Genomic DNA, 20971 nt, shown 5'->3' with positions numbered 1-20971 from the left:
AAATAAAAATCAACTTTAAATAACAAAAACACTTTATTTAGAAATAAAACCACGTGGTTATTTGTAATAGAAACGAAAAAAGGTTTAGGTACATTATTAACTATTACATTCTACAAACGGACATTTCTAAAACAATTTTATAAATAAACTTAAAGTTAAATGTAATGGTGACGAGATCTAAACCATTCTGACTTCTAACATTTAAATATAACCATTCTGACTTCTAAAATTATCAATAAATTATTTCTCATAAATTTTATAAATTACTAATGACGTTATTCATAAATGCTTTACAAACCTGAATTAGGAGATGCGAAAAATTATTTTAACTACCTTTTTGTTGATCAAAAAAGTATTAAAGATAATGTAACTGGTTCAGGCCCGTAATTTTCTATAAATAAAGTATATACGGAAAAAGAAGAATCCGAGAATGTATAGTCCTCTGTTTTAAGACTATTAGGATAGTATCATATGAATACATTCCGCGATCCTTCTGTTTCCGACTCTAAATTATAAGCTTAAAGAAAGCCTACATGAATAAATGCAAGAATACTGAGACTAGCATGATAATAATACTGCTCTTGACGAGAAGAGCGGAGCTCGGCTCATCGCAGTCCTCACTTTGTGTGATGCTGTTGAAATAGGGCTGGTGTAGCTCCTCCCTAGTGGCCATATAGGTCTGGATGGCGAACTGGGCCTGGTTGTTCAGGGACCGGTTGCGACTCAGCTTGAATGCACCGACTGTAATAGATAAATCGGAATGTTAAAACATTTCTGGTGAAGTTATAAGCACTAATTGGGCAAGAATACTAGTGCTTGCGACCAACTTCGCGCCTATAGTGTGCACGTAAAGTGATTTAATACTAAGCGAAAATATTCTGTCGAGATCAGAATGCTCTTTAAAATATTTTGAAAAGGGAACAACAACAAAAAATAATATATCATTTAATTGGGACTTACAACATCATCTTACAATTCTTTCTAAAGTCAGCTCTTGCCAACTTACAATAATCAACAACATAATATTTTGCTGTTTATTTCTTTAGCAGGTAATCCCCATGAATTGTAATAAATTTAAGTTTCGTACCTGATCTCTGGAAGGAATTGATGTTAGTGCAGGTGTATGCCAAGGCATATGAATCATAATCTGTGGTTAGAACGAGGACTTCTAAAGGCACAGATTCTGGAACAAAAATAAATAATTGTAATATTTATAACATTTACAATAATACAAACATACATAATATGTTCACTACACTATTGATATAACCTCTCTTGCATTGTACAAAAACCGACGACAAAATTGCATTGAGTTCTTTCCTTATTTTGGCTGGTGCAATTTACTTTTTAACGATGTCTTTTAACGTTAAACGTGGCGAACCTAAATGTTCTTCAGTATGCTTAGTTTGCATAAGGAATAATGTACAGTGAGCTGCAAAATTGCAAGGCGAATTTATCAATTAATTCATTCTTAATTTCTCCACACAATTTTGGAAGTCACTGTACATTGTGAATATTGTGATATCAGATGAAAGACATCAGAAGCCTTTAGGCAAGGATTTGCTGCTAAATAGTAGACTGTAGATTGTTTGTATTCGATTTGCTTTGCTTTTGATTTTTCCCTTTCCCTCGATTTAACGTAGTGCAAGAAGCTCTTACCTTGACTGCCTTCTGCAGGCAATCTGATCGTGAGCGTAGCTCCACTGATTGTAGCAGTTCCTTCTCTAACGTGGAGAGTTTCGCTGCGAACCTCCCAGTGCTGAACCGCCAGGTCGCTGCCGTCAACTGTTACTCTGGTTCCGATGCATGTGCCCTCGTTGTTGGCTGAGTAGGGGTATCTCTCGATGTGATACCATGTGCCTGCGAACTGTGGAAACAATTGTTTAGAAATAGCTCTGTTAAAAATATTACGGACAAAACATTTGTAAGACCAAATGTAATTTAGTGTTACAAATTTTCCAAATGTATCTCTTATAGTTAAAATAATACTGGGGATTATATTGTGTACCTATGATGTATTTACAATACATACCGACGTTATTTACAGCGTTCGTGATTAACAGGTGATTTTAAAGAGTCACCCTTTGACCACGAACACTGTAAAGTGTTCGAAACGTCGGGATGCGTGATATTATAATCCGTTTCGATAGTTTGATTTCATGAATAATTATTGCGCTAACCGAAGACATTATTATCTGTTATATTTCTGTTAAATTTTAACAATAATTGTAAAGTGTATTTTTTTGGATTAATTTCGAGACTTGATAGAGTGAAATCATATTTCCAATAAAATATTGTCTAAACTATATTGTAAGATTCTTACTTGCGTTATACTGAAGTTCTGTTGCACAGGGATGCTGGTATCGCATTGGCCAGGCAGGATGACTTGCGTAGTGACGTCATCCCTGTAGTGGAAGCAGGCCGCATCGGACTGATCGACGGTCTCATAGAACTGGTCAAGCAGTACTGGGTTGGCTTCAATAAGGGGCTGCATGGCGGCTGTAGCTGCAGCGGTCAACGCGCGAGCTTTGCTATGTTTAGCGCTCCATACTAAAAAAATAAACAACAAAATTTAAATTTTGAAAAAAAAAAAAAAAACAACACATGGTGGACCGTTTTTTATAAAACATAGTTAAGATCGCTCCTAAGATTCAGCTTTCAGACAAAAATAAAACGAAATCTAAATCGGTGCATCCGTTCGAAAGCTATTACGATGCCACAGGCAGACAGACAGGTCAAATTTATAACACATTTTTAGCGTCGGGGGTTAAAAATAGCATAAATAAAATAATTCTGAGCACATACTACACGCGTTTAAGTCCTAGGTAACTTTGGAGTACAATTTACTCCTGTGAGTTGGGAAGTTAGCAATTTAACCCAGATTGTTAAAATATGTTAAAAGCGCGGCGCGCACGATCACTCATGTCAGTCATGGAGTCTCATAGTAGAAATTTAGTTTGAAGATTGCTTACCTCGTCTGTATGCCCCCGCTTCCGTTGTCACATCCTCGCAAGAATACAGAAGCGAATACGTGTCATAGTCCGTACCGAGCACAATCCATTCTAAAAAAAAAAACAAGATTTGTGATATTGCTTCTACCAAAGTAAAAATTTTCTTTAATTAAAAAATAGACAACAAAATAGTTATTTGTTATACAAGGGGGCAAAGTTGTATTTTAACGTCGAGTGTGGAATTGAAAAACGAGCAAGTGAAAGGATTCTATAGTTGAACCACGAGCGAAGCGAGTGGTTCGAGAATAGAATCCTGAACTTGCGAGTTTTTTAACACACGAGAAGTAAAATACCTACATTTGCACCCGAGTGTAACACAAAACTTTTCCCCTCACTATAGCGAGGAAACTACAACGCAAAAAATGCGTTTATCACTGCTTCCAGTAGTTCACAGGTGGTAAATCATCATTATTACTAGATTCACCTACTTTTATCAATTTTAAAGCAGTTAATTTGACTTTATTCAAGGTCAAATTACTTTACCCACTAGTGGATAAAATGCGTTTTTACCCGCTGGTATTAAAGGACAAAACACGTGTTTCCGAGCTAGTGAGGGGAAAACATATTTAGATGACTTAGGGTATTCTTACGAGCACTGGTTCCATTTCTATTGATTGTGATGACACCATTCTGACTGATTGTGGCGCTGCTCGTGACCTCTTCGACCTCATTACCGGTTACACCGGCTTCAATGACGTTGAAGGTGTTGCCGGTCGCCTGTTCAAAGGTGGCGCTGGTGCACTGGTTCTGAGCGCTAGCGCTGGGGTAGCGTTCGATCTCATGCCACCAGCCTAGGTACTGTTGGGAAAGAGTACACATATGATTTCTGTAATGAGACGTCTAGCTTCAGAAGATCTATGGTTATGGAACTTTGCACACGAGTACATTATATCAGCAATAAAACATACACTACAATATTAAAAAGATCTGTGGAGAAACTGGAGAAGGAGCTTTGTCTACTGCCCTTTAATTTCAATCAGACAATTCTGTGAGAGTTTCGATTCGAGTTTATTTTTGCATAAAAATATTGGATAATTTTCGTTTGCTTTAGAATAGTAGTATAGATATTTAAGTAGAAATTACCCAATCTAGTCATATCACTAAATCTAGCAAAAGCTTTAACTACAATTTTCGGGAACCATTAACTCCTCTGTAGTTGTCGACGTCTACAGGCAACGGCGACTGTTCACCAACAGGTGGGCCTTATGTTTGTTTGCTACGGTACCTACGTCGTATAAAGAAATATCTTTATAAGTCTAAGATACCTAGTTTTCAACAGAATGACATGATGTCACTATCGTCAGCATTGAGGGAACGACTGAAGACGAAATAATAAAAAGACATGAATACCTCTCACACACTGAATACACTAATACGCGTGCTAGTTGTTAGTTTGTACTTTTAGCTTCTCTTGATATTTAAATATGGTTATGTATATTAATTACTAGCTTTTGCCCGCGGCTTCACTCGCGTTAGAAAGAGACAAAAAGTAGCCTATGTCACTCTCCATCCCTTCAACTATCTCCACTTAAAAAATCACGAAAATTCATCGCTCCGTTTTGCCGTGAAAGACGGACAAACAAACAGACACACACACACTCCCATTTATAATACTAGCCTTTGCCCGCGGCTTCGCTCGCGTTAAATTCGAAAATTGCTGAATGCTCCATACAAACTTCCACCCCCATTCTTAGGAAGTGGGGGGGATATAAAGAGACAAAAAGTAGCCTACCTATATGTCACTATCCATCCCTTCAACTATCTCCACTTAAAAAATCACGTCAATACGTCGCTCCGTTTTGCCGTGAAAGGTGGACAAACAAACAGACACACACACACTTTCCCATTTATAATATTAGTATGGAAGTATGGATTAGTATGGATTAAGTATTATATTTACTTTTCCTTCCACCACACCACCTTCTTGTGGACATTTTTTATTGCCTTTCTGTGTTTTTCCTTAAATAAAATAATAATTTACCCGAGAAGCTTCAAATCCTTGCATGCCGGCTACTTGGCCGCAGGATCCAGGGAACACCACAGGTTCTCCAGATACCGGTTCTGGTACATAGAAGCAGTCCTGGTCTGTGTGGGATTGGGCCTGGTAGTAGTCTTCGAGCAGACCCTGGGTGCCGGCGATGGCGAGGTTGATGGCAGCGTTCGCTTCGTCGGTCAGGGTTGGGGTTCTGCTCAGTTTCCAACTGTACACTGTAAATTATAAAGTTTTTTTAGCGGACAAAATGTTAGTACTATTACTGCATTCCTACAGTCAGGTTGGGTTTGTAGAGCCACAAGTATTAGCCCCCCCTCCCCCCCATCTAGCGTCTCGCGAGCGTAGCGTCAGGCCAAAATACATGTATTAATTTGGGTTTTAGGTAGAAATTGTCTTAGTATTAAAAACAACCAGATGTAAACAGTAAAAGCACGAGGAACCTGTCTTATTTACCTCTAATATGTAACTTCTTTTATACAAAATACGAAAATACATATAAATAACATACTTACATAATTATTGCATGTTGGTTAGTTGATCAATAGGCTACTAGCCTCCTAGTTAAATCAGCTTCTTTCTAAGAACTGTCAAAACGAATTTAAAAGACTTGCTAATATGGAATTTATATGAAATTGAATTTAGTGACGTCACGGTCAACTCCGTTACTTTATATATTTCTACCTGACTTATTAAATAGAAATTGGATTTAAAAATAACTGCTGTCCATGTTTTTCTCATAATTATCTGATGCTTTATTTCGTGCATGATATAAAATAATTTATTTTAACTACAGTCAAGTTCCCTATTATTATAATTAAGGAAGACTATAACTTTCATTATTTTTTATGATTTAAAGAGTCTCCTACAACGTAAGTAATTGATTAAGTTTCATGAGTATTTTTGAACTCTTCGTGACAGAAAAACCTCTAAAACCTATAATCTTAAGACAACTTGCATTCAAACACAACCAGAGCTTCTTTTCCGTGGATTACTCCAACATTGCATTTATATTAAAACCTAATTTACACAAGCATGACATACACTACATTAAAGGAATCTATCTAAAATGTATACATTGTATACATATACTAGTGGCCCGCCCCGGCTGCGCACGGGGCTATCATAAAACTGGTTATAGTATTTTATCCTTAAAAGATAGACATATACTATTACAGACTTTTTTGTAGGTCTATGAAAGATACATAATTTCGTAATACATTGTTTTGATATAGCTCAAACAGTTTAGGCAGCGTTTTCGATTAAAGCTCTCAGCCAGCAGAATTTTGTCCGACTTGATTAGCAAAAATTGACATATTTCAACTAATTCAAACAAGATCTCAACAAATTATATATGGAAAAGCTCAACTATATGTCGAGATTGTCGAGGCTTTGCCATACAGTTGACCCGACGCTATGCTCGCGAGGCGCTAGATGTGAGGAGGGGGAGGGGGGTCCAAATAACATTGTGCAAAGCAAGGAACTAAAAGACAGCGCAAACGCAACTGTAGGTACGTTAAAAAGAAATAGGTTTGTAAAATAAGTTAGTTAAAGTATTACATTTGGTTAGCATTATTATTTTTATAATGTGCTTATTATTTAGTTAGGATAAACAATATGTAAAATAAATTAAAATAATATTTTAATGTTATAATCGGTGCAATCAGGTGTTACTTTGCGGAAATCCATGATAGCAAAAATCTAGAAGTTTTTTATTATTATTATAAATGGGCTTACTCTTGTCCGCAGACTAGCCTAATACGATGGAGTGAGCTCGCCCAGAAGATAGATGCCTGTTCACCCTTGATTTACTTTGCTAATCCGCAAATAGCTTTTTTCAGTACAGATGGTGTTTTTTTTTACGCACTAGTGCGAGAAGTGGTTCATTATATGCCAGGTCGAAACTTCGGAGGGTCATCTGTACTGAAAAACGTCGTACGATACACGTGCGAAAGGGAAATTCGTAACTCGTGTCGATTTAAAACACTCCCTTCGGTCGTGTTTTAATTTATCGCCACTCGTTTCGAACTTCCTTTTTTACGCACTTGTATCGTAATGTACTATTTTGTTTCAATTAAAATATTAAACAAACTATTATTATTTGTTTCTCCTTTTTAACACTCTCGGGTTTTTCGAACCCGATCATTTAAGGCGTATATGTGGGGATATAGATTCAACGCGTAGAGGCGGCTTGAGATAAGTAGTTGATGTCATGTAGAAGTACATTATTATTAATATTAAAGAATATGGACATACCTCTTCTAGTACCATTGCCTAAGTTACGACAGGCGTAAACTAGGGAATAGTCTTCGTAGTCGGTCGCAAGGATATGGTGCTGCTGCACAAATTCCTCTGAAAGCAGTAATGTTAACGTTAAAACATTTATTAGTGTTGAAAAAAGTTACATTTTCCTATATATACCATAGGGATGACTACTAAGTACATAAAGAAAATGGCATTCTGTTTAGTCCGTCAGTTAGATTAGATCGTCCCAAAATATTGAAGACATATTTTTCGTTTTATCTAACTAGGTAGGTAATGAAAAAATATAAGCATCAAAGTGGGGGCTTGTAAACTTTTAAGTAAAAATTTACCTAGGCGTGACGTCACTCGAAACTTCAACGCACTGTACCGTCGTCATTTTTCGTTTACGAGAAAAAATATTGGGTTGGTAAGAAAGTAATGAGCGATCGATTGAATTCCACATAAAATTTTTGAGAGAATTCTAGAATCTTCTATGGTCGAAAGTATATAAAGGGCGAGTCGCACAGTTTCTCGTCAGTCATTCACTAGCTGTCGCCGAGCGAATATAAGGAAGAAAATGGACGAATTAAAAGTGCATGTAAGGCATTGCTTACTATATGAATTTCAGTCTGGCCATTCAGCCGCCGAAGCAGTGCGTAATATATGTCAGCGTGTTGCTCCTGAAGTTGTGTCTGAGGCCACGGCGAAACGATGGTTCCAGCGGTTTCGTAGTGGCGACTTTTCATTATCAGATCAACCTAAGTCTGGTCGACCGGTGAAGATTGATGTAGCCAAATTAAAAACCTTAATTGTAGGAGATCCGAGACTAACGAGTCGTACTCTTGCTACCGAGTTAGGCTGCTCTCATGTCACCATAGAAACACATTTACACGAGTTGGGAAAAAACTACAAATACAGTGTTTGGATACCGCACGAACTTGATAGACATCAACTAAACGGCCGTGCCGATATCTGCATACAACTTCTGTCTTTTCGCCGCACATTCAACTTGTTGGACCATCTTATCACTGGAGATGAAAAATGGGTCTTTTATATAAATCACACACGCAAACGTCAGTGGCTAGCTCCAAACGAAAAAGGAATAGAGGCACTAAAAACAGAGCCTCACCCGAAAAAAGTTATGCTGACCGTTTGGTGGGATATTCATGGTATTATTCACTGGGAACTCCTACCAAGTGGAATGACTGTTACCGCATCAGTATACTGTAATCAGCTTGAAAATTTAAACCAAAAAATCTGTCAGAATCGTCCACAGCATGCTAAAGTTTTTTTCTTACACGACAATGCTCGCCCACACATTGCAAAAGTGACTCTGCTAAAGCTATTGGAGCTAGGTTGGAAAGTGATACCTCATCCACCGTACTCTCCAGACTTGGCACCTACGGATTACGCATTGTTCAGATCGCTAAGCAATGCCTTGAATGAAAAAAAGTTCGATGATCAAGCCCATCTACGACAGTACATAGCTGAGTTTTTTAAATCTAAACCTAAGAACTTCTTCGCCGATGCTATTCATTCTTTACCAGAACGATGGAGACAAGTAGTAGATAACGAAGGCCGTTATACTTTTGATAAATGATTAAAATAATAAATTAAATAAAAATTACAATATTGGTTATGATTCGCTCATTACTTTCTTACCAACCCAATAAAATCAATATGTGTCCAAAGTTTTTTGATAATCTGACGGACTAAATAGTTTTATTAGTCATCTCGCCTATTGTTAGATTAGTACCTACTGAGACCACGAACAAAGTTTTTATAAGTATGATAAGTTCAAAATGTCGTCATCCAGTGCCTTCAGTGATCTAGCTGACCACGGTGATAATTATATCAGGCAGGCACTTCGCTGCACATTTGATCAGATCACATAAGTGACAATGACGAAACTAAAACAAAATAATAAAGAATAATACCAACCTCCGTTCTCCAGCACAATTGTGACCTGAAGGACACCAGTGCCTGCAGATGAGAGACGGGCGACGCCATCCTGTACCCTCAGCTTTTGATCGACGACCATTGTGTTGCGGATGGTGATGACGCCATCATTAATAGTGTACTGTGCGCGTGGGCACGTACCAACATGGGTGTCGGCGGGATATCTGCTGACGTCGTACCAATAGCCGAGGTACTACAAAATATTTTTTACAAGTTATATTTGGGAATAATTACGTAAATATTTTCCTTGAACATTTTGTTTTCTTTTTATAGGAAATTGTCAAGGAGATATTAATAGCACATTTTTTTATAAGACCTCACATCTAGTCCTTTTAAGAATTGTAGAAGTCATCATCATCCTCCTTGCGTTATCCCGGCATTTGCTGGACTCACGGGAGCATGGGGTCCGCTTTAACTTTAATCCCAAGATTTGGCGTAGGCGCTAGTTACGAATACTGTTATCTCACCTTCCAACCCGAAGAGTAACTAGGCCGTATTGGAATTAGTCCGGTCCTGTTTCCTTACGATGTTTTCCTTCACCGAAAAGCTACTGGCAAATATCAAACGACATTTCGCACGTTCCGAAAAACTCATTGGTACGAGCTGGGGTTCAAACCCGCAACCTCCGGATTGAAAGTCGCACGCTCTAGCTAGGCCACTAGGCCACCAAGTGGCGTAGCCGAATGGCATTTCTGCGACGTGAAACGAAAACGGAACGCCGCGAAAGATAGTCTGGCTCTGTCGCGCCAATACGCAAGAGCGATAAAGATAGATATCTACGAGCGTTCCGTTTCGTGAGCGTTTGTGGCATTCGGCTACGCACCCTGTGCTTCTAAGTATGGCAGAAGTATGATTTAAAAAAGTCCTGCTGTTACCGTTCGCTGGAAATATTTAAAATGTATGTAAACTTACATTAGTAGGGTTGAAGTTAGGCACGCCAGCGACAGTGGGGCAGGTTCCAGGCAAAATTATAGCCTCAGGGGTCCCTTCAAAAACCGGGTAGTAGAAGCAGGCCGCATTAGTCTGACTAGTGGTCTGGTAATATCTTTCTAGAAGTTCTAAGGTGTTGGTAACCACTGCGGATATTCTGTCATTGGCAGCCTGCGTAAACCCTGATTGCGTTAGGCTGAGTTTCCAACTGTAAACTGTAAAAATCAAATAAGTTATGTTTACATATCTTCCCTCTATAGCCCTTCATAAAGTCCAGGTTTCTCAGCAAACATACTAAGCTACGGATATATAAAACTGGCATACGGCTTATGTATGGCTGTGAGGCCTGGTCACTAACACTGAAAGAAGAAAGTCAGCTCCTGGTAGCGGAGAGAAAGATTTTTCGCAAGATTCTGGGACTCTCTGACTAAGAGACGACGGCACCTGGAGGATCCGAAAAAATGCCGAGATCGAGGTGTTAGTGGCCGAACCCAATATCATCGGCGAAACGAAAGCCCACAGATTTCGCTGGTTCGGTCACTTACTTAGAATGGGAAACGATTGGGATGTCAAGAGAGCGCTCTTGGGGCGACCGGCTGGTGGCCGTCCGGCTGGTCGACCCAGGTATCGCTGGGAGGACAGTGTGTTGCGGATCTGAGTCGGCTTCAAGTCAGTGACTGGCAAGAAGCTGCGCAGGATCGGGACAGGTGGCGATCTCTCGTTTCGGAGGCCAAGATTCACTTTGGATCACTGAGCCAAAATAGTTAGTTACGTATCTTCTTATATATTTCTTAAAAACACAAATATAGCCGGTCAAACAAAGGAGTTACTAGAAAAAGGCGCGAAATTTAAATTTACCGCTTTTTTCTAGTAACGGAAAAAACGGCTCAAGGTATACATACTTTGTCTAGTGTTAGTCCCTTGGATGTTTTCGCAGCTATACAGCAAAGCGAATTCGTTGTAGTCGGTATCCAAGATGTATATGGTCGTTGTATAAGTAACTGAAACAAAAATTATGAACATGAAAAATGTAAAAAAAGGTAATTGACAGAAAACTTCATTTAAATATCTGTAATTTTTCTGATTTAGGGCCAGTTGCATCAAACCATCTGGCATCGTTAAAGCATTTGTAAAATATATTGTATCGGTAGCTCCATAGACGTCTGCTGCGTGAGGATGATGTGTCTGTCAAATGTGGTTGATGCAACTGGCCCTTAGAATGTATTCTATGATTATATGAAAAAGAAATAATTGAATTGCCAAACCGTTTATAAACTTTTAGACGGGTTAAACCTCCGCGTCCACCTATCGAATGTACAGAATACGACCTCATCATCATCATCATCCTCCTTGCGTTATCCCGGCATTTGCCAGGACTTATGGGAGCCTGGGGTCCGCTTTGACAACAAATCCCAAGATTTGGCGTAGGCACTAGTTTTTACGAAAGCGACTGCCATCTGACCTTCCAACCCGAAGGATAAACTAGACCTTATTGGAATTAGTCCGGTTTCCTCACGACGTTTTCATTCACCGAAAAGCGACTGGCAAATATCAAATGACATTTCGCACATAAATTCCGAAAAACTCATTGGTGCGAGCCGGGGTTCGAACCCGTGACCCCGGAACGAAAGTCGCACGTACTTACCGCTAGGCTACCAGCGCTACAGAATACGTACTATCCGAAAAAATAAGGAATTCACTTACGGCCAGCTCCATCGCTAAGGGTAGCAGTCAAGGTGCCACTGCCGTCAGTGGCCAAAGTGGCTGTGCCTGACACTGTGGTCAGCCTCTCGTTGTATACTATGGTCTGGGTAACCGTGAAGGTATTCTGAGCCGTATACGTAAACTGTTGCGCGGCACAGTTGCCGGTCTGACGTGCAGACGCGTACCGGGCGATCTCGTACCATGTGTTCTCGAACTAACATAAGAAAAAAATTACATATTAAAGGATATACAAAAATAGAGGTGTGGCCTATTTTCTAAATAAATGTTTTGATTTTGAGTTCCTATAGTATTTTTTTTGCCATTTGCATCTTTCAGACTTCAGGGTTAACCCCAAGTTAACAGTACCAACCCAAAAAAGTGCAAGAGATCTAAGAAAAAAAAACATCGATGATCTGATAAATTGGTATAACAGATTGATAGAGTCTGTTCGGAAAGTGAAGTCGTGAAATACATTCTACGACTCTTCACTTTCCGAACACTCTCTATAACGCTCAAGTTAAATTGGTATTAATTTGAAGTAAAATGTCATGACATGAGACAGCTCGTAGGAACTTTAAAATATGAATAATAATAATAAACAATATTACGATTTCACTTACTTGACTAGGTTGGAAGCTTGCAACGGGTGTAACAGTTCCACACTGTCCTGGTAGAACAATAGGGTCTCCAGCAGCTATTTCAGGGTACGCGAAGCAACCATCTTCAGACTGGTCAATGGTTTCGAAGTACTGTGCATCCAGTACATTGACTCGGCTCATAGCGGTGTTGATAAGGGTATTTGAGGCCTCTGTTAGGGTTTGAGTTCGGCTGAGTTTCAAACTGTATACTGAAAGAGTAATTATTAGCATGAGTACAAATAGTAGTTACTCGGTAAAATAAGGAGTTGCATCACACAGTTAACAGACATCGACGTCACGCAGAAGCGGCAGAAGAAGTCTATAAAACTGAAGTTCTCATACAAAAAAAATTGCGAACACTAAATTTGGCATTTTCGGCAGCGGACGGGTTTGGTGCAACTGGCCCTAAGACTAATCTCTATATGTCTATTGAAACTTGCAGTTCAGAAAAATCTATCCGGATAGTTAATTAATGCATTGTGTCACAAGGAAGCAAAATTACATGTATATACAGTAAATATCTTTATTGAATTTTGAGCAAATCGAAGTATGGCATTTTCGCGAGAAAAGATTTAAAATCTTTTTTTTTCTTAAACTTTTCTTTTTTAATGTTTTTCCTACTCAGAATTACGAGCCCTTTCGATCCTATTAGGTGAAAAAAGCGTCCAAAATTTAATTCTTCCACTTTTTACCATTTTTCAATAAATCCCGAGCATATTGAGGGCGAAGCATAGAATCCTGACTTTACGGTATCGTTTGACACTTGACAGAATGCACTGAAAACGTCGATTTTGTGATACATACCTGCTCTAGACGGAATTTCAGTATCCCGTTGTACACAACTGTAGATCAAAGCGTAGTTTTCATAATCCGTATCGAGGACCCAGTAAGGAATTTCGATAACTGTAAAAATATATATGATTTGATTTGAAATAAGTTTTGGGTTTAAGTAAAACTTAAAAATGGTTTTTCAATTAAAGCAAATCAAAATCAGTACGTGATTTAACCTTTTGAACGACGAGACTACACAAAGATCATGTCGAGCCTATAGCGCTATGTCCCTGACAACTATAAGTTATTTAATAAAAGCTGTCAAAGTAAACTTCACTCCTTTCAGTAGCTAAATGCTCACTCGCACCTGTGATTTTGGTGTGTCAATTTTCTTTAGATTCAAGCAAAAGGTTAAAATTCGTATGCCAAGCCATCCCAATGTTCCTTACTTTGTCCGTTAGTAACCATAGTGAGCAAGAGTCTTCCGCTTCCATCAGAAGAGACCAGAATAACACTGCCGCTAGACGATGTCAGTGTTCTGTCCACAACTTGATTGGACACCAAGTTCAGGGTGTTGGCGATGGCCGACGTGAACACGTGGTTAACGCAGGTACCGGTCTGTTGCTCTTTTGGATATGCTTCTATTTCATGCCATGGGCCGGTGAACTGAGGGCAGATATTTGTGTTAAGTTTAGCCAAGCGCGGATCCAGCTTCGTGCCCAGGAGGAGGGGGGGGTCACGTGGTAAAGGCCCAGGTCCAGGGGGGGGGGGGGGGGGGGTTACGTAGTCTATTTGTATGGCCAACATATGCTCCAAGGGGGGATCATGGCCCCCATGACCCTCCCCCTTGATCCGAGCATGAGTTTAGCGAGACATATTTTGTCATTGGACACACATTATGTAAAAGGCAAAATTTTGTTTACAGTTCATATTGTCTTAGGTTACAAATTTATTGAGTCGGTTAACACTATACTAAACGGACCGACTTATGAACCGAGTAGGATGATGATGACTGAAATAAACTTTAAAATGTATGTAAGAAGCTATCATGTTAGTAACATTACGTGTAGTTTTACATCGTAAATTTTCATTTTTAATGCCCGCTGACTACGAGCGCTGAAAAGGGCTGAACAGTGGACGCAGAATGTAGATCTATTGATACGCGATATTATCCGTTTCCATAGTTTTATTTCATTAGTAATATTTCCGGGATTTTCGCCCAAAAATTATAGATCAGAAGAAATGTTAAGTGGCTTGAAATTTTGTTGTGTGGCTTTTACTTTATAAAGATCTAGCTTTTGTCCGCGGCTTCGCTCGCGTTAGAAAGAGACAAAAAGTAGCCTGTGTCACTTTCCATCCCTTCAACTATCTCCACCTAAAAAATCACGTCGATTTTTCGCTCTGTTTTGCCGTGTAAGACGGACAAACAAACAGACACACACACTTTCCCATTTATAATATTAGTACGGATAATTATAGTTTCCTACCGAAGCCAGGTTAAAGCTGGGAATAGCAGCAATGGTGTCGTCACAAGTGCCAGGGAAGACCACAGGCACCCCCGATTGGTGGACAGGGTAGTAGAAGCAGCCGTTATCACTCTGGTCGGTGGTTTGGAAGTACTCTGTGTTCAGGTCGACGAGAGAGGCGATCACTCTGTTGACTTCAACTTGTGATGTGGCAGATAGTTGTTGCTCACGGCTCAAGATCCATGCGTTAACTGTAAGAAGTATAAAATTGATGACTGTCTTTAGGAGAAGGACTTGTAAAATAGTTTTCTTATGTAGACGTAAATGACTCAGTGAAATAATGAGAGTGTGGGCGCCGCAACAAAAAAGACCGAGAGACTGACCGAAAAAACTAGATAGATTATGTAGAAGAAGACCTGACGAGGATGGGAAAGTTTACTAGGTAATTGGAAGAAGGTTGCCAAAAATCGTGTCAACTGTAGGAATATTGTTGAGGAAGCCAATACCCAGAAATTGTTGTAACGCCAACGGAACTGAAGTGAAATGACTCAGTGAAAATGGAAATTAATTTAAGGAGATAAAGAAAAAAACTAAGCTAAACTAAATGTCTCAACTAGCAAAGTGCATCCTTCCTTACCTTGTCTTTGAGTTGTTGATATTTCATAACAGGAGTATGATACAGCGTAGTTTTGGTAATCGGTGTCCAAGATTAGCAGTTCTTGAGGGATGAGCACTGGAAAATAATAAAAAAATATTACTTATTCTGTACTCACTGATAATAATATGTAAATTAATAGTTACATCTCTTCGTCAAGTGATAAATAGTAAATAGTACTAGTAATGATACTGCTGTCAAGTCAGTATACTGCAACAGAAAACAGTCAGCACGCAGCAAACTGTTGTACACAATAAAGTCATTACGACTACTACTACTACTACTTAATTAACTATACTATTCTAAGAGCCCATTAAAAACTTAAAATTACTAATATTCAAACACTAGTCTCTCACTTCTCTACCCCACTTCTCGTTTCCTAGTAGGTACTGCTTTTCATAAGAAAACAATTGTAATGTTATGGTAAGTTCCACAATTTTAGCTCACATAGTACCTCAGTAAGTAATTCACTGAGCAAGGTAGACTTAGAGTAGTACAGCTCTTCACTCAACCATGTCTGTGTAGTTTTACTGTGTATTTGTAGAATTATAAATCCCGTTAAAAATTACCTCCTTGTACGTCCAGAACCACGTTCAGCCTTCCAGACTGATCGGTGCCGATAAGCGTTGCAGTTCCAGTGATTTGGTCCAATCGCTGGTTGAGTACTTGGCTGTTCACAACGTTGACTGTAGATCCTACTAGTGTATACTCTGCCCTTGCGCAAGTCCCAACTGCGTTAGCGGAGTAGTAACTTGAGACCTCGTGCCATGTTCCCACGAACTGAAAATATTTGTTGAATTATTTAATTTCGATTTATATTGATGCCGTTATGTCATCAGTGATTCATTAGAGAACTATGTTAATCATTTTATTATCATTGGTCAGCTCAGTATTAAATATCATCGTATTTACCCTAATCGCGATAGTGTACTGATGGGTGTTTACTAAAGTATTTAGTGTTTAATTACCTAGTTCCTTTAGTCATATATTTTGTTTCAGTCAGACATTCAGTATAAAGATTAAATATGTATGGCCTTGAAAAGTATTTAAGGTTTCTTTTCTGCACTGTAAAGATAACTAGTAGTAACATTATCATTGGTAGCTATTAGCTATATTTCATGAATAAGGCAATTTGGGTTGAAACGTTTTGCTAAACATATCATTTTCTTAATTTTCTATATGTAAGGTATAGGCACGCACACACACACACACACACACACACACACACGCACACAAACACACACACACACACACACACACACACACACACACACACACACGCACACACACACACACACACACACAAACACACGCGCGCACACACACACACACACACACACACACACACACACACACACACACACACACACACACACACACACACACAAGTTTTTTAATTTTGTCATGTAGTATGTAATCTTTTACTGATATTGTTAATTTTTGCGGAAGAGCGGTTACGGTTATCTCTTAATACAAGTATCTTGAATACTTACAAAGAGAAGCCAGTATGGAAATGTTATATTTAGTTATTGAATAAATTTTATTTTATTTTATTTTTATTTTAAGGTAAGGTACATAACATACCCTACCCTACCCGGCAAGCGGAAACCATACCACCCTCAATCGACGACGTCGCTCTGTTCAGCAAGAGCTCAGGGTGTTAGGAATGGGGTGGGAGGAGGTTACCCAAACTGCCCAAGACCGGAGTAAATGGAGAAATATGATTAGCCCTACATCCCAGTAGAGGGTAACAGGATGTAAAGAAGAAGGTAGCAAACTTACCCTGTTGACTTCAAAACTTTGTACGACAGGTATGGAAGCAGTGTTACACTGCCCGTCCAAGATCACAGGCTGGCCTGCCCCGATCACGGGCAGCTGAGTGCAGGCTGCTGTGGAGTGATCGATGGTCGTCAGATTGCTCACACTGAGACCGACGGCTGAGAGTGCGTTGTTGGCCGCAGCTAAAGTTGCTGTGGTGTTGTACGAGTTGACTGCTCTTCCCAGTTGCCAAACGTTTACTGGAAATTTTAACAGTAATCAGTAAATCGTTACCAAATTAAACTGGGCTTTTTTATAATGTAGATATATCCACTTTTTATAACTAACAAGAATGAATGTTAACAATATCATTTGGTAAAAATGAATTTTTCTTTTAACGAGATAAGAACATGATTTATTTCAAATACGGAATACACATTAAATTAAGCATAATCACACATACATCAAAATCGTCTTAATGTCTAAAGTTTCCCTTACAAACTAAACTATCAAATAAAACTATAAATAAATATCAATTTTGGTAAATATTTCAAATCAAATTTATTTATATTGATTTAGACTAACACGATTTGCACTCATAATTTTAGAACAAAACGGGACTTAATAATGTGATGTTCGAAACGTCGGGCCTAATATAAATGTAAGTGTTTACGCGATTAAGTCCCGTTTTGTTCTAAAATTACAAATTTATTTAGTTTAGGTGGTTTAGAGTATAGGGTATAGAGAGCTGCTATACCAAGATTTGGTGGAGGTGACATTTGGTTTAAAGATAGTTTAGACGTAGGAAAACTTTAGTAAGTGGAAGTAATGACAAAAAGTGCATAATTCGATGTATACTAAGTTATCAATGATAATTTTAATATAATGTACCTATTCTTGAACTTTTTGCACGGTCTGATCAATATTTACTGTCTATCTATCAAATTATTTCGGACAAGCAAAGTGTGTTAAGGAGCTATAAAATAGTAACTGGATAAAGTTTGAAATGTCCGTAATATTGCCTCCATTTCGTGATGAACACTTTTATGTCATTTTGTTCTTTGCCATTTTATGTTTGATGTCTGACTGTCTGTACATGTCCGTACATGTTATGTGATCGTCATGAATAAATGTCTTTTATCTTTTTTTTTCTTTAATATTGTAACAATATTTAAGATACTTACTTTGTCTTTGCGTCGTGCTTATATCAGCACAGTTGATGGCAATGGCGTAGTTTTCATAGTCTGAGTTGAGTACCCCGAAATCGAATGCTGAAATAAAATATAAATATATACTTATACAGATATTTTAAATTAAACAAGACTATTTAAGACAAAAATAAGGTATGTACCTAGCTACCTCTATCGCTTATTTTAGTTATGAATAACATACTTGCCGGTTTAAGCTTCACCTGCAGTCCTAGCACATGATGGCCGCGGGAGTATGTCGCCGCGAGATAGACTACCTGTCCTTATGTCATTAATACAATTAGACAAAGACGTGTCATCTATCTCGCGGCGACATACTCCCGCGGCCATCATGTGCTAGGCCTACTGACAGCTTAACAAGCCTTTCTTTGGAATATTCCCAATTAGGTCAGAAAAAGTTCGCCAACGTCTACCCTTTCTGCTTCTCGACTCTAGCTTCTACTTTGATTTCTCCCTCATACTCTTAAATGAATATAAATAATAATAAATACTATATGAACGAGATTATTCTTGTATCTTTATAAAGTTATTATTTGAAATCAAGAGTGAACAGGCATCTTCTGGGCGAGCTCACTCCATCGTAGGCCACGTCTTTGATTTTGGCTAGTCTGTGGCCAAGAGTAAGCCCATTTGTAACAATAATAAAAAAAAATGTATTTTGAAGCGAATGGCACTTACTCTGTTATGAAACAAGTAGATAATTAAGGGTGGTAGAACCAGCCAGCGTTATGGAGAACTGGGCCGTACCAGTGGTCTGGGTTGGCGTGCCAGTGGAGGTCTGAAGGAAGTTGTTCACCACCAAAGGGTTGGAAATGGTGATAGCACTGTTGCTAACAGTGAACGGTAGGGTTGAGCACTCTTTCATACAATATCGTATCTAAAAGTTCTACATTATATCAATACTTAATATGTATACTCACGGGTGGTAGAACCAGTCAGCGTTATGGAGAACTGGGCCGTGCCATTGGTCTGGGTTGCCGTGCCGGTGGAGGTCTGAAGGAAGTTGTTCACCACCGAAGGGTTAGAAAAGGTGATGGCATTGTTGTTGCCAATGGTGAACGATAGGGTGGAGCAGTCGGGATTCGACGCGGATGACTTGCCGATTTCGAACCATGGGTTTGTGAACTGGAAATGAGAACGTGAGTTTAATAATTAAAATATAAAGCGAAGCCATAAAAATAAGCTACAAAGGATGAACAAAAATATTTAAAATTGAGTTGAAATTACAATTGATACTATTATATACTAATTCTAAGTTCTAACTAAAGTTAACTCTATACAATTAATTAGAGATGTAGAAGGTCTCTAAATGTCGAATTACAACCAAGAACTACACTAAATTTTAATATTATTATTATGTCGTATGGCTTTATTCCTGTTAAAATTTAAATTATTATACATGCATTAAAGTAAAATTACAATTTAACATCCAATTTTAATAGCCAATCCCTTGCTTCCGGTGTGATTGCCAGGAGGTCCTGCATATTTCCGGGGAACCTCCTTTCAGGACATTCTTCAGTTATGTGAGAGATGGTTTGGATTGGCTCCCCACAGTCACAGGCCGGCGACGGCGAAATTCCCCACCTGTAAAGGTTTTCATTGGAGCGGCCTACTCCCGTTCGGATGCGGTTTATAGTGACCCAAATCTTGCGTTGGTCTCTGAACCCGGGCGGCAGGTTAGTGGGGTCTATATTCGGGTCACCGTCATGTGCCTGCCACTGCTTTCTCCACTCTGCAGATACATTAAACGGCTCTTGGCCTTGAAGCTGGTGGTCAGACCAAATAGGTTTGCGAGATGGCAGGCGCGCTTGAGGAAGGTGGTTCAGCGTCTCTCTAATTGGTAGGGCATACGTAGATGCTTTATGCCATTCCCGCGCAGCAGCCTGAGTTCTCCTGATGTCCGGAGGAGCAATGTGTGATAACACGGGAAGCCATCTGGAGGGCGTAGGTAAGAGGCTGCCGGATATTGTTCGCATCACTGGATTCAGCTGAACATCCACCTTGCCGGTGTGCGCGCTTTTATACCACACAGGTGCGCAGTATTCCGCCGGAGAATATACAAGGGCCATAGATGAAGTTCGCAGCACGTCAGCCCGAGCACCCCATGAAGTTCCGGCCAGCTTACTTATAAGGTTTACCCTTGTTTTAACCTTTTGGGATAGGGTCTCCATGTGTGCCCTGTATGTGAGTGACCGATCCAACGTGACCCCAGATATTTTGGGTTAGAATTGTGGCGAATTTTTTGGCCGCAGAAGGTAACATCCACCTGCCTATCCGCCAGGCAGTTAGTCAGATGAAAAGCGGCAACCTCTGATTTTGAAGGATTCGGGTAGAGTCTCCATTTGGAATAATACTGCTGTAGGGTGTTTAGATCCTGCGTGAGCACAGCTTCGCCAGCCTCGAAACTCTTAGTCTGAGTCGTGAGCGCAATATCATCGGCGTACAAGAATTTCCGACTCTGAGTGGGAGGCATGTCGCTGGTGTAAACGTTAAATAAGAGAGGAGCCAGGACAGAGCCTTGAGGGAGTCCGTTCTTCAGTAACTTGTATTTACTAGCTTTATCACCTAGTAACACAGTAATCTTTCGTGGCCCCATCATGTTCCCTAAAAGGCGAAGGATCTTTGCAGACGGGATTA

At 39.3% G+C, this 20971-nt stretch overlaps 1 protein-coding gene across 1 annotated transcript in view; it reads right to left on the bottom strand.

Moving 5' to 3' along the window:
* Nucleotides 1-14: 14 nt before the first annotated feature.
* Nucleotides 15-20971, bottom strand: part of LOC125232437 — a 43460-nt gene continuing 22503 nt past the window's right edge. Inside the window, exons 2-22 of the mRNA XM_048138095.1 lie at nucleotides 19255-19459; nucleotides 18311-18397; nucleotides 17151-17386; nucleotides 15938-16148; nucleotides 15351-15446; nucleotides 14735-14964; nucleotides 13697-13913; nucleotides 13281-13379; nucleotides 12459-12685; nucleotides 11839-12052; nucleotides 11037-11135; nucleotides 10117-10349; nucleotides 9187-9397; nucleotides 7258-7353; nucleotides 4993-5219; nucleotides 3602-3809; nucleotides 2973-3062; nucleotides 2324-2550; nucleotides 1660-1867; nucleotides 1088-1183; nucleotides 15-741 (exon numbers count right to left, since the gene is read on the bottom strand). Coding sequence (XP_047994052.1) covers nucleotides 530-741; nucleotides 1088-1183; nucleotides 1660-1867; nucleotides 2324-2550; nucleotides 2973-3062; nucleotides 3602-3809; nucleotides 4993-5219; nucleotides 7258-7353; nucleotides 9187-9397; nucleotides 10117-10349; nucleotides 11037-11135; nucleotides 11839-12052; nucleotides 12459-12685; nucleotides 13281-13379; nucleotides 13697-13913; nucleotides 14735-14964; nucleotides 15351-15446; nucleotides 15938-16148; nucleotides 17151-17386; nucleotides 18311-18397; nucleotides 19255-19459 — 3729 coding nt within the window. The 3' untranslated portion in view covers nucleotides 15-529. The remainder of the gene's footprint in view (nucleotides 742-1087; nucleotides 1184-1659; nucleotides 1868-2323; nucleotides 2551-2972; nucleotides 3063-3601; nucleotides 3810-4992; nucleotides 5220-7257; nucleotides 7354-9186; nucleotides 9398-10116; nucleotides 10350-11036; nucleotides 11136-11838; nucleotides 12053-12458; nucleotides 12686-13280; nucleotides 13380-13696; nucleotides 13914-14734; nucleotides 14965-15350; nucleotides 15447-15937; nucleotides 16149-17150; nucleotides 17387-18310; nucleotides 18398-19254; nucleotides 19460-20971) is intronic.

The sequence above is a fragment of the Leguminivora glycinivorella genome, chromosome 13 (genome assembly GCF_023078275.1).
Source record: "Leguminivora glycinivorella isolate SPB_JAAS2020 chromosome 13, LegGlyc_1.1, whole genome shotgun sequence".
NCBI classification, from domain to species: Eukaryota; Metazoa; Arthropoda; class Insecta; order Lepidoptera; family Tortricidae; genus Leguminivora; species Leguminivora glycinivorella.
This window is presented reverse-complemented; position numbering and strand designations above follow the sequence as displayed.